The 14,637-nt window shown below is 38.6% G+C and overlaps 1 protein-coding gene across 2 annotated transcripts in view; it reads right to left on the reverse strand.

The window, feature by feature from the left end:
* Window positions 1-7,903: 7,903 nt before the first annotated feature.
* NSL1 (NSL1 component of MIS12 kinetochore complex) overlaps window positions 7,904-14,637 on the reverse strand; it is a 40,364-nt gene continuing 33,630 nt past the window's right edge. Inside the window, exons 5-7 of one of the 2 annotated variants that reach the window (XR_009180238.2) lie at window positions 10,987-11,054; window positions 10,477-10,619; window positions 9,267-9,397 (exon numbers count right to left, since the gene is read on the reverse strand). Coding sequence is in view for 1 of the 2 variants with exons in the window: in XM_004470972.5 (XP_004471029.1) it covers window positions 9,119-9,397; window positions 10,987-11,054 (347 nt within the window). In the remaining variant the exon portion in view is untranslated. Of the gene's footprint in view, window positions 9,398-10,476; window positions 10,620-10,986; window positions 11,055-14,637 lie in introns of both variants that reach the window. The other variant, XM_004470972.5, reaches the window with a different exon arrangement.

Consider the following 14,637-nt stretch of genomic DNA (forward strand, 5'->3'; position numbering starts at 1 on the left):
ACTCCAAGTTTCCAAAGAGGAAACTGTGGAGTAATGTTTTGGAGATGGTCTTCAACACAGTTGGCAAAGTTGCTTCAGCAGAGTCGTTCTTTTTTTTTTTAAAGATTTATTTATTTATTTATCTCCCTCCCCCCCCAACCCCGGTAGTCTGTTTTCTGTGTCTATTTGTTGCGTCCTCATCTTTGTCCACTTCTGTTTTTGTCAGCGGCACAGGAATCTGTGTTTCTTTTTTTGTTGTTGTTGCATCATTTTGCTGTGTCAGCTCTCCGTGTGTGCGTGGCGCCATTCCTGGGCAGGCTGCACTTTCTTTCGCGCTGGGTGGCTCTCCTTATGGGGCGCACTCCTTGCGCGTGGGGCTCCCCTACGCGGGGGACACCCCTGCGTGGCAGGGCACTCCTTACGCGCATCAGCACTGCGCATGGCCAGCTCCACACGGGTCAAGGAGGCCCGGGGTGTGAACCATGGACCTCCCATGTGGTAGATGGACGCCCTAACCACTGGACCAAGTCCGCTTCCCCAGAGTCGTTCTTGAAGAGCCAAATGTTCTTGCAGTTTCTCTCTCCAACACAAACCAGACAGCAGCTGCATCACCACTCACTGGTACCACAAAGGTCAAAACATGTGTTTGTGGTTTCAATATTGGGCTTGGGTGACCATCTCCAGAGTTCTTTGGTAGTTGCAAATGGTATAAAGAGATTAGTCTCCTGCCAGTGCCTTCTTTTTTTTTTTTTTTTTGAGATCTTTAGATTACAGAATGTTACATAAAAAATATAGGGGATTCCCATATGCCCACTCCTTCCCCCTCCCACAGTTTCCCACATTAACAACATCCTTCATTACTGTGGTACCTTTGTGACAAATATGAACTCATATTTAAGCATTGCCACTAACAACGGATTATAGTTTACATTATAGTTTACAATCTGTCCACACAATTTTGTACATTATGACAAATTATATAATGGTCAGTATCCGTCATTGCAACGTCCTGTAGGATAATGCCAAGATCCCAAAAATGCCCCCCTATTACACCTATTTTTCCCTCTCCCTCCCCTCAGAAACTTCGGTGGCCACTGCCTCCACATCGATGCCAGTGCCTTCTTTTTTTAATTTTTTTTTCTTTTTTAAAGATTTTTTATTTCTTTCCCCTTCCCCACTCCCCACCCCTACAGTTTTCTGCTCTCTGTGTCCACTTGCTGTGCATTCTTCTGTGTTCGCTTTTGTCAGCGGCACCCGGAATCTGTGTCTCTTTTTGTTGCGTCAGCTCTCTGTGTGTGTGGCGCCATTCCTGGGCAGCCTGCACTTTTTTCACACTGGGCGGCTCTCCTTACGGGGTGCACTCCTTGCAGGTGGGGCTCCCCTATGTGGGGGACATCCCTGCATGGCATGGCACTCCTTGTGCGCATCAGCACTGCACATGGGTCAGCTCATCACGTTGGTCAAGGAGGCCCAGTGTTTGAACCTTGGACCTCCCATGTGGTAGATGGATGCCCTATCTGTTAGGCCAAATCCACTTCCTGCCAGTGTCTTCTTGATAGCACACAGTATAAGATTTGTCTCGATTCACTTTAATGCTGATGTGCTTATGAAAACCATAGAAAATATAAATTATTTTCTATCATTTGTGGGCTCCAGTGAGGCATGCCAAACAAAATAAACCCCAGGGAGTCGTCAGGGCCCCGCTGTGGTTCTCTGATGTCGTTCAAAGCTATTCAAGCCCGCTCCAAGGAGTGAGCACGAAAGAAGCAGTAAGCACTGTACCTTACAGGAGCGCTATGTCGGTCAGCCAAAGGGCGCTGATGCGAAACACCAGAAACTGGGTGGTTTTTATAAAGGGTATGTATTTGGAGTAGGAGATTACAGATACCAGGCCATAAAGCATAAGTTACTTCCCTCACCAAAGTCAATTTTCACATGTTGGAGCAAGATGGCTGCCAATGTCTGCAAGGGTTCAGGCTTCCTGGGTTCCTCCCTTCCTCAGGCTTCTCTCTGGGCTCAGGGTTCCTCTGTTCCCAGGGCTTGCTTTTCTTTCCTCTGTGAGTTTACTTTCCAGAGCTCCAGCTTAAGACTTCAGCATCAAACTCTAACATCAAAACTCCAATATCAAAACCCCCCAACTCTGTCCTTTACCATGTCTTTTATCTGTGATAAAAGACCCCTGGTGGGTGGGGACTCAACGCCCTAATGACACAAAGCCCTAATCATAAAATCATGCCCAGGTACAGACCAGATTACAAACATAATCCAATATCTATTTTTGGAATTCATAACCATATCAAACTGCTACAGGGGCTATGATCTAAGCCAAGGGTTCTTAATCAGGGGTCCGTGGAGAGATTTCAGGGGGTCCATGAGCTTGAAGTGAAAAAATAATCAACTTATTATCTTTATTTTCTCTGACCTCTAACTGAAATCTAGCATTTCCTTCATTTAAGAATCTATGAGATAAATTACAGTAGTATTCATTTTACATGATTGGCAGAGGGGTCTGTGGGAAAGAAAGGTTAAGAACCCCTGGACTCTTAAGTGTGGCTCTAAAACTTCAGTGTATATCAGAATCACCTGCAGGGTTTGTTGAAACAGATTACTGGCCCTACTCACAGAATTTCTGATTCAGTAGGTCTAGGGTGGGATCCAAGAATTAGCATTTTTAACATGTTGCCCCAAAAGATACTGATGCTCCTCGTCTGCGGATTAAACTCTAGTTTTAAGTTTCCAAAGACTAATTTACTGTTGCTACACAATTTATTTGGCTTCTCATTCCTGCAGCAAAACTAATATCTCAATTCAGAATGTCTACAGAATGTTCTGGGCTTGAGAGAGAACACTTCTGTTAGTCAACATTAATTCATCCCAAGAAACGATTAATCATTGTCTATTCAAGTATCAGGCACTGTGCTCAATGAGAGGAATACAAAAGTGGGGTAAGAAGTGATCTCTGAAGTTGTCACTTATATATATATATATATATATGTATTTTTTTTTTTAGCTATGGGGAACAGGGATTGAACCCAGGATATTGTATGTGGAAAGTCAGCACTCAACTCCTGAGCTACATCAGCTCCCCCGAGTTGGTTTTTCCATTTGTTTTGTTTTTAAGGAGATACCAGGGATTGAACCTGGGACCTCATATGTGGAAAGCAGGCGCCCAACCACTAGCGCTACATTTGCTCCCCTCAAGTCACTTGTATCTTAATAGGGTAGATAAAAACTAAAACATAAATAACAGGGTAGAATGTTGTAGTGCACAAGGGACTTTTATAATGCTAGGAGGCTTCTTATGAGGTCTAATAACACTAAATCAGGGCGGCGGACTTGGCCCAGTGGTTAGGGCGTCCGTCTACCACATGGGAGGTCCACGGTTCAAACCCAGGGCTTCCTTGACCCGTGTGGAGCTGGCCCATGCGCAGTACTGATGCGCGCAAGGAGTGCCAGTGCCATGCCAGGGTGTCCCCGTGTAGGGGAGCCCCACGCGCAAGGAGTGCGCCCCGTAAGGAGAGCCGCCCAGCGCAAAACAAAGTTCAGCCTGCCCAGGAATGGCGCCGCACACACGGAGAGATGACACAAGATGACGCAACAGAAAGAGACACAGATTTCTGTGCCACTGACAACAGAAGCGGACAAAGAAAATGCAGCAAATAGACACAGAGAACAGACAACTGAGGTGGGGGGAGGGAGGGGAGAGAAATAAATAAATAAAAATTTTGTAAAAACCCCACTAAATCAGTAAATATTTATTGAGCAACGATTGTGTCTTAGCATCCAGACATATATCAAATCACACAATTAAATGTCACTAGGTTCAACCCCTTTCCTTCAGGTTAGAAATTTTGCACTCAACCACATTCTAGAAATGCTAATTCTAGGTTTAAGACCCCACTACTGTGTTTCTATATGCTTAATGTTTTATACTCTTTTAGATGTCAATTCCGAGTTCCTCTTGTTCATGTGTGCTGTTTTTAGGGAAATGAAAACATGCTGATCAAGACTCAGTTGTTTACCTGTTCTTCCTTTAGCTTTTGGTTGTTTTTTTTTCAGTCTAAAACACCACTTAATTTTTTTCTTAATCCATTCTTGTGCATGTGAACCCATTGTAAGTAAGACCTTTTGATGAAGTTACTTTAGTTAAGGTGCTGCCCAATTCAATCAGGATGTCTCTTAATCCTATTACTGGAGTCTTTTTTAAAAGCAGAATGAAATTCAGACAGAGGGAAAGTCACAGAGGGGGGCAGCCAGAGACTGAAATCACTACAACCTAGAAGAGTAGGGAGAGGCCAGAAGAGGCCACCATGTGCATTCTTATGTGATAAAGGAGCCAAGGGTCAAGAAGCTCTGGTAGCCAGCCCAGAATACCATTCTTCCCAGAGAAAGCATTGCCTTGATGACGCCTTCATTTGGGCTTCTCCTAGCCCCAAAACCATGATCAACACATCGCCATTGTTTAAGCCACTGTTCACTTCAGGAGCTATAAATCGCTTTCCATGTCCAAATGAAAAGAATCACTAGTTTAAAAAAAAAACCTGTAGATAAAAATAGTTGTATTATCAGATCAAACTTCATTTATTAGTAAAAAGAGATGATAAAGGACATTTGACAAGTGATTAGTTGCCTTTGAAACATTGTTGGCTTCTATTTAATTTGTACATTTAAAAAATCATGATGTGGTTACAAGATGTATCATTCAGACAAGACCTGAAGGTTAATTATAACAGATCTTCCCTATTAATGGAGGTTCTTGTTATGTTTTCATTCACTACACCCAATTTCTGCAAAGTCCAACCAATTTTAAAATACTTGTTTTATACTCTATCAAAGCAAACTTTTGTTCGCTCTGATAGAATGAAAACTGCTCTTCAGTTAAAATGATATAGCAGGGAGCAGATGTAGCTCAAGTAGTTAAGCACCTGCTTCCCATGTATGAGAGGCTAGGTTCAATCCCTGATACTTCCTAAAAACAAATGAAAAATCCAGCTCTTATTGAGGAATAGATAAAGCTCAGTGGTTGAGTGCCTGCTTCCTATGTATGAGGTTCTGGGTTCAATCCCCAGTACCTCCTTAAAAAAAATGATGGGAGACAATGTGGCTCAAGCGGTTGAGCACCTGCTTCCCACACAGGAGGTCCCAGGTTCAGTTTCCTGTGTCTTCTAAAAACATAAAAGCAAACAAATGAAAAAGCTAACTCAGGAGAACCCATGTGTCTAAGTGTTTGAGCACCAGCTTCCCACATACAAAATCCAGGCCAACCCCAGTTACTCAAAAAAAAAATTAAATAAATAAATAAATACTAAACGGATGATAAGCAATTCTATTTATATTTGGATTCAAAACTCTCCATAGGTTCAAACAGCATTTACGAAGTTTAGTCCATTGTTTCCCAAGGTGTAGGATTGTGTAGCAATGGTGATATAGGAGATGATTTTAGACGATGCAAGGCATGGGATCAAATCATACTAACTCTCATAAGAAAGGTATTCTTTCTATTTTCTTTTAATCTGATTACATGTGAGAAAAAGTCTTTGGTACTAATCTTTCACACCTCTTTAACACTGCTCAACTGTTTAGCAGAGAGCAGATCCCAAATTCAAGAGCCTTTGGAGGCAAAGTTATCTACCTAAAGTTCAATAACATTTGTTCTCATTGAATTTTATGATTACCATTTATTTGTGGCAAGTGATACTAATTCCATTTGTGGTAGCAATATACAATTTTCTCTTAGAATAAACTCAGTAAACAACTTGGTTTTAAAATTGAGAAGCTAATGGACTCACTTCCTGATTTCAAAACTTACTACAAAGATAGTGTGGTTGGTACTGCATAAGGACTGAGATAAAGATCAATGGAATAGAACTGACAGTCTAGAACTAATTCTATACATTTATAGTCAATTGATTTTTGACAAGGGTGCCAGGACAATTCAATGGGGAAGAACAGTCTTTTCAACAAATGGCTGAAAAATGTCATTTTCTTACACAATTCACAATGCCATCATCTTATCTAACCTAATTAACAATAATTCTTTTGTTTGGGGGCTTTTGAGGTGAAACAAATATTATATAATTTTAGTACTATGAAAAAGCTAGCACTGCATTAAAATAGCAATATACTATAGTCTCAAAAGAGTACTGAGACAACTGGACACCCACATGCAAAAGAATGAAGTTGGTTCTTTACCTCATTTAAAAAAATTAACTCAAAGTAGATCAAAGACATAAATGTTAAGTACCCAAACTATAAAACTCTTAGAAGAAAACAGGTATAAATTTTCAGAACCTTGGGTTAGGCAATTATTTTTTAGAAATGACACCTTAAGCATAAGCAACAAAAGATAAATTAAATTGGACTTCATCAAAACTAAAACCCTTTGTACTTTAAAGGACACTATCAAGAAAGTAAAAAGACAATCCACAGAATGGGAGAAAATATTTGCAAATCATATGTATATGAAAGGGGTCTAGTATGCAGAATATATACACAACTCTTACAACTCAACAATAAAAAGACAGCTCATTTTAAAATTGGGCAAAGGAGTGGAACAGACATAACTCCAGATAAGATAGACAAATGGCCAATAAGCATATGAAAAGGTGCTCGGGGGTGGACTTGGTTCAATGGATGGGGCATCCGCCTACCACATGGAAGGTCCTCCTCAGTTCAAACCCCGGGCCTCCTTGACCTGTGTGGAGCTGGCCCACGTGTGGTGCTGACACTCGCAAGGAGTGCCGTGCCACGCAGGGGTGTCCCCCGCGTAGGGGAGCCCCACACGCAAGGAATGTGCCCCGTAAGGAGAGCCACCCAGCGCGAAAGAAAGTACAGCTTGCCCAGGAGTGGTGCTGCACACATGGAGAGCTGTTGCAGCAAGATGATGCAACAAAAAGAGACACAGATTCCTGTGCCGCTGGCAGGAATAGAGGCTGACACAAAAGAACACATAGCAAGTCGACACAGAGAGTGGACAACTGGGAGGTGGGGAGGGGAGAGAAATAAATACAAAATAAATAAATCCTTAAAAAAAAAGATGCTCAACATTATTTGCCATCAGGGAAAAGCAAATCGAAACCACGACACTTATCACCCACTAGCATGGCTGTAATTAAAAAGCTGTGAAAAAAAAAGTGTTGCAAGGATTTACAATTTTTTCCTTCAACCTTTCTGACATTCCTTACAATTATAGACTTTACTTTTTATTCTCTTACCTAGGTAGGTCTTGGCTTATGCAGAAATACAATTTCTCCTCTTAAAGTGTGTACCTGTCCAATTTTATCACTATCAGTCATGTGTATCTTAGTTAATAATGTTAATAAACTGTCTTTCCCAATGGTAATTCTGTTTTAAACTCTGTTAAAACTGTGGAGTGGAACTTTGGACTCTCAGCGATTTTAAGCCTCAGCCTCTGGGAACTTTAAAATAAAACAACAAACCTTTTTAAAAACTTTATTATAAAATTTCCAAACAGATAAAAAATAGAAAGAATAGATCCATCACCCAGATTCAACATTATCAAAATGCTTGCCACATTAGCTTAAGCACTCCTTTTCCCTTTTTTTCCTTTGAAATATCAGAGCAAATCCTAGACATGATGTCATTAAACTCAATGTATCTATGAATGCATTTCTCTCTTTTAAAAGGGTCATTTTCTCATATAATCACAATATCATTATCTTATCTAATCTATTAAAATTAACCATGGTCCTTTTGTTTGGGACTTTTGAGGTGAAATAAATATAGAAATTTAATACTATTAAAAACTTAGTATTGCATTAGAATAGCAATATTCTGTAGTTTCAAAACAGTTTTGAAGTGAAATTTTAGTATGTTCTGAAATGCAGGGTGCTGACCTACCATCTAACTAAGGCTAAGCTCAAGAATGCCTAAAGACGACTCTTAAAAACACACAGTATCAAGATTTCAGTCTTTATACATTATTTTAATAAAAACACTTTGCTGTGTACAAATATACAGATCTTAAATGTAACAGAAACAGAATGTAGTAGATTTACATGCTTTCTTCACTGAGACAGACCAAATTTAGACATTTATGATTAGTAAGATATAATGAGCGGAAGTACAGATTTTCCAACCAGTAAATTCCTTGAAAATGAAGGGATTACAGTCATCAAGAGGAAAAACAATTGGCAAGTTAGACGGTCCTGCCTATGTGGCATGACTAAGAGACCCAAGAAGAGCTATTAAGAAACTGTAGTTATTCGCTTTCTCACACTTCTACCATGATCATATACTTGACACATAAGCATCCTTAAATAGAAAATAGTTCAGTATGATTGTGTATATTTATTCTACATTTTGCCCATGTCTTAATCTAATATATATATATTTTTTAACTGACATAATATTTTAAAAAATGATAAATACAGAAAAGAAACTACAAGTCCCAAGTCAAATTACGTTTAAAAGCTAAAAGGTCTATGGGAAACAAAAGTACGGGCAGGGAATAAAATGTATGGGCAGGAAATATTGGCTACATGTCAGTTATTTGCAAAAGTAATTCTTACACAAACAATAGCATTCTTCTTTTAAGTCTTACAAAACAGGACAAAAGTAAAAGCAAAAAATCCTAAAATTAACCTACAAATCCAAATTTGCTGAACTTAAAGAGTAACAAAGTCAAGGCCAGTCTTGTAATCTGCACATTAATTTGATAAATCAAACTGAACCCCAAAAGACAAAAAAAAGAATGAAACAAACAAACAAAAAATGGCATCTGCAGCTATGCAGACCTGATTATTTTGCAGCAATTAAATAAAAACAACTGGTAAACAGCTTTTTTTTTTCAATAGAAAGGCGTATATCAGGGAAACTTTATAGAATACACCATTTCTGAAATTCCATAAAAGCTGCAAGGCAGCCAAGAGTTGACACTAAACGTTTGCACTCTAATGCCCACGGACGGGCTTTGTGCCAGTAGTATGTTTTTTATCTACTATAGATGAATGGATGAGGAAAAAAAATATTACATCATATCCTAGGACAGAGCTACTATATGTGCAAATGAACCACTAAAGAATTATTTGCTGTTTTAAATGAAGTCTTTTCTAGGCATTAGACTGTAACCTAAATATTGATCGCAATGATTTACAACTCAAAGTTAAACAAAAGGAGCTTATATATCAAGATTAATTCTCTTTGGCCGTAATGGATACCATTTTCTCTGGGGGCAATCTTTAGTTCTCTTTCTTTTCAATACTATGTCAGTGGTTTTCCTGGCAGCAGTCTCTGTTGGTGTGGTTTCTATTTTTGTTATAAAGTTCTCAGGTTTAATATCTGGTTTCCTATCGCAACTGGAAAAGACTTCTTGGTGGATCCTCTGGAGCTGAATAATAGGCTGCATCTTTAAAACTTGGGAAAATCCATCTGCTTGTTCAATTAACACAGGCAAGGCCTTAAAAAAAAAAGTAATACTCAAAGTTAATCTCAGGTTAACAAACAGAAATAGACACAACACTCTAGAATTTTCATTCTCATGTCTAGGCCTTTTCTAAGACCTAATGTTTTGGGGACATGGATATTCAACTTTACCTTCAAAATACTAGTTTTGGACGAGGAACTTTAACTGAATGCTAAGACTAAAGAGATATATTTTCTGTTCCTTCAATGCCTGGTATTAAAATAAAACTTTGGCAAAGTAGAAGGTAATGGAAATTCAGAGCTAAGAGTTAATTGTCTGAAAGATCTTTTACATACCAATTTTTTGATATGAATACTTTAGAAATCTTACTATTGGGAGCAGTGATCAGCAATTTCTTCCTGAAAAGGGCCAAATAGTAAATATTTTAGGCATTGGGGATCTTACACCTGTCACAACTGCTCAACTCTGCCATTGTAGTGCGAGCAGCCACAGACACAGTAAATGAATAGATGTGACTGTGTTTCAATACAGCTTTATTTACAAAAATGGGTAGTGAGCTAGATGTGGTCTGGCCCACCACACTTAGCCAAGCCATGATCAAGAACATGCTATGAGAGAAGCATGACCATCAGAAAATCAGAGAACTAATACAAACCACAAAAGAACGTTACAGAGAATTAACATCAGAACAGAGGAGATTCTGAAGGAGTTTAAAAATGTCTTTCATATACTAGAAATTAAATGTTTTCTTGTTTGGGGTAAAATAAATTTCAAGAATATAAACTATTTTATTATAGTAATTGAAAGACACCAAAATTGGGTACGTAGTATATATATATGGTATAATTGTTAAGAGTACAGGTTCTGGAGCCAGACTTCCAGGCTCAGCTGTTTAACTGGGTAAACCACTTATATTTAGCCTTTTTTTTTTAAGATTTATTTTCCCCCCCTTCCCCTCCTCCCGCCCTGCTGTTTTTGCTGTCTGTGTTGTCTTCTCTTCTCATTTTCTCTCCTCTAGGATTCACTGGGATTCGATCCTGGAGACATCTCATGGGGAGAGAGGTTCCCTGTCAATTGTACTGCCTCAGTTCCTGGTTTCTGCTGTGCTTCACCTTGACTCTCTCCCCTTGTCTTTCTTTGATGCATCTTCATCTTCCTGCATGACTCACTTGCGCGGGGCACTGGCTCACCATGCAGACACTGGCTCACCACACGTGCACTCACATTTAGCCTCTCTTTGCCTCAGTTTCCTCATCTGTAAAATAGAAGTACCTATCTCACAGGGCTATTGTGAGAATTAAATGATGTAATATATTACCCAAACTAACTGCTCAATAAATGTTAGCAGGTATATTACATGAAGTTGTCTGATGGATTGCTAACACTCAGAACCCAAAAATATAGCCAACCTTTAAAGAAACCAAGCATGAAGCCTGGCATATAGTAAGTACCTGATAAATGGTGGTTATCTGAATGTTACTGTCATTTAGTAGATTGACTAAAGATCTATTTAAAGACTACTGAAAATTCAGGTTAGAGTAGTCTAAAACACATGATTGTTGAAAGCAAATACCTAGTCATACATTTTGTTCATTTTATAATTTTTAGCATGTAACTTTTACCTTCATGGCTTCACTGATCTCCTTTGCTACTTTTTCCCCTCTGTGTTTCAAATTTTCCATACGAGAAGCTACAAAGAAACCACCATACAGCATTTTAGATTTTTTCCCCTAAACAAAATCATAACAGTCAGGCAGACACTATCTAGACCAAGGGTTCTTAACCTTTGTTGTCACACGGCCCCTTTGCCAGTCAGGTGAAAACCATGGACCCCTTACTAAGTCCACACTATACTCTATTATTTAATAAATAGATCACACCCGCATCAACACATCCCCACAAGAAAAATGTTTTTTTGAATTTCAATTCAAGCTCATGGACCCCTTGTTAAGAACCCTTGATCTAAACAAAAAATGTGTTAGGATTATTCACTTTAGCTTAATCTTCCTTAGAATGCTTTATAATTCATTTTAATAAGTGTCCTATTAAATTTATCTAGGTAAATGAAAAGACATTGAAAAATTAAAACACTAGAGTAAAACTAAAAGTTATAAGCATAAGGTGGTATAAAACAAAAGTCCCTTCACGAGTGGGGCTAAGACTACAGGAGAAGCTTGGACAGATCTTCCTGATAGGGGAGCTAAGCTCTGAAGACCACCAGCCAAAGCAGAGCCAACTGGTAAAGACTATGAAAGGTGCTTTCTGCTTTGGTTTGATTGTTTTTATTAGTCCTAGCACTCAAGGACATCTCTGTCATATGACTAGCTGTATATAAACTTAAGGAACAGACAGCTCAGGGATGAAATCCCTGACTTAACACATGAAAATATTAAAATGTACATAGCAGAGTGGGTGTAGCCCAGTGGTCGTGGACCTGCTTTGCACGTATGACGTGCCAGGTTCAATCTTTGGTTCCACTTCCAACAACAACAAAAAAAGGTACAGTGTGCAACAAATGACTGTAAGACAAAGGAAGAGAAAAAGATGGCTCATCCAAAAGAATGAGATAAAAAACCAGAAACTATCAATGAACAAGACCAGACTTTGGATATACAAAGACAAAAATAAAAAAATAAAAAAAATCCTCAATATACTCAAGGAAATGAAGGAAAACACAAAGATAAGTAAAGGATATCAGGAAAACAATGAATGAACAAAATATGAGACTCTCAATAAAGAGACATATTTTAAAAGGGAACCAAACGAATATGGAAGCGCACAATAACAAACGAAAAATTCCCTAGAGAGTTTTAACAGCAGATTGGAGCTGGCAGAATAAAGACTCAATGAGCTTAAGGACAAGGCAATTGCAATGATTCAGGCTGAGGAGCAGAGAGGAAAAAAAAAGTGAACAAAGCCTGAGAGGCTTGTGGGACACTACCAAGTGTACCAATATAGGCATTATGGGAGCCCCAGAAGGAAAAAGAGATAAAGAAGCAGAAGGAATATTCAAAGAAATAATGGCAGAAAACCCAAATTTAACGAAAGACATGAACATGCACATTCAAGAAGCCAAATGAACTCCTAACTGTATAAACTCAAAGAAAACCACATAGTAATCAAACTATCCAATGCCAAGGACAAGGAGAGAGTCCTGAAAGCTGTAAAAGAAAAGAAGTTATGTTTAAGAGAATCCCAATAAAAATAAGTGTCTTTATCTCATCAGAAACCATGGAGGCCATAAGCGAGTGGGACAAAGTATTTTAAATGGTCAAAGAAAACAACTACCAACAAAGAATTTTATGTTCAATGAGATTTTCTTTCAAAAATAAGGGAGAGGGAGGGGGGTGGCTCAAGCTGTTGAGTGCCTGCCTCCCACATAAGAGGTCCTGGATTTGGTTCCCAGTGCCTCCTAAAACAACAACAAAAAATAAACAAACAGCAAACAAACAAAGGAACCAACTTGGGGGAGCTGATGTGGCTCAGTGGTTGAGCACTGGCTTCCACATATGAGGCCCCAGGTTCAATCCCTGGCCCTGATACTGTACAAAAAAAAAGGGGGGGTGGGAGGGGATTAAGACATTACCAGATAAACAAAAGCTGAGGGGGCACATCACCACTAGGGCCACCCTACAAAGCAATGCTATAGGGAATTCTTCAGACTGAAGAAAAATGACACTAGATAGTGGATCAAAGTGGCATAAAGACAGAATATATAGACAAAGGATCAATAAAGAAAGAGATATTTAATAATACAAAGGAATTAGACCTAACGGACATATACAGAATACTGCACTCCAAAATAGGAGGATATACATTCTTCTTGAGTGCGTATGGATCATTCTCCAGGTAGACCACGTTAGCTCACAGAACAAATCTCAATGAATTTAGAAAGACTGAAAAGATATAAAGCACTTTCACTGACCACAACAGAATGAACCTGGAAATCAGTAATGGACAGAGAATTGGAAAATTCACAAATACATGGAAGTTAAGCAACATACTTGTAAACAATCAGTGGGTCTAGGAGGAAACTGCCAGAGAAATCAGTAAATACCTCGAGGCAAATGAAAATGAGAATACAACATACCAAAACTTATGGGATGCAGCGAAGGCAGTGCTGAGAGGGAAATTTAAAGCCCTAAATGCCTACATTAAAAAAGAAGAAAGCTAAAATCAAAGACCCAACTGCACATCTGGAGGAACTAGAAAAAGAATGGCAAAGTAATCCCAACACAAGCAGAAAGAAAGAAATAACAAATATTAGGACAGAAATAAATGAAATTGAGAATTTTAAAAAAATAGAGAAAATTAACAAAACCAAAAGCTGGGTTGTTTTTTTTTTTTTTTTTTGAGAAGGTTAATAAAATGGACAGACCCTTAGCTAGACTAACAAAGGAAAAAAAAATGCAAATAAATGAGAAAGGTGAAATGAAAGAGGTGACATCATCACTGACTCCCATAAAAATAAAGAGGATCCTAAGAGAATACTATGAAAAACTGTATGCCAGCAAATTGGACAACTTAGATGAAATGGACAATTTCTAGAAACACGCAACCTACACTGGCAATGGAAAAATAGAAGACCTCAACAGACCAATCACAAGTAATGACAGTCATTAAAGCCTCTCAACAAAGAAAACACCAGGACCAGATGGCTTCACAGGTGAATTCTACCAATCATTTCAAAAAGAACTAATAAGACCAATCCTACTCAAACTCTTTCAAAAAATGGAAGAGGAGGGAACATTACCTAACTCATTCTGACACCAATATCGCCCTAATACCAAAGCCAGATAAAGATGCTACAATAAGAGAAAATTACAGACCTCTCTAATGAACACGGATACAAAAATCTTCAACAAAAAACTTGTAAATCAAATTCAACAATACACTGAGTGAATTATACACCATGATCAAGTGGATTTTATCCTAGAAATGCAAGGGTGATTCAACACCAGAAAATCAATTAATGTAATATACCACATTAACAAATTGAAGGAGAAAAATCACATGAGCATCTCTATCAATGCAGAAAAGGCATTCAACAAAATTCAGCATCCTTTCTTGATAAAAACACTTAGAAAAATAAGAATAGAAGGAAACTTTCTCAACATGATAGAAGGCATATATGAAAAACCCATAGCTCAGTGGTCAAAGACTGAAAAGCTTTTCCTCTAAGATCCAGAACAAGACAAGGATACCCACTGTCACCACTGTTATTCAACATTGTACTGGGAGTTCTACCCAAAACAGGCAAGAAAAAGAAATAA

Source organism: Dasypus novemcinctus, chromosome 13, assembly GCF_030445035.2.
Source record: "Dasypus novemcinctus isolate mDasNov1 chromosome 13, mDasNov1.1.hap2, whole genome shotgun sequence".
NCBI lineage: Eukaryota > Metazoa > Chordata > Mammalia > Cingulata > Dasypodidae > Dasypus > Dasypus novemcinctus.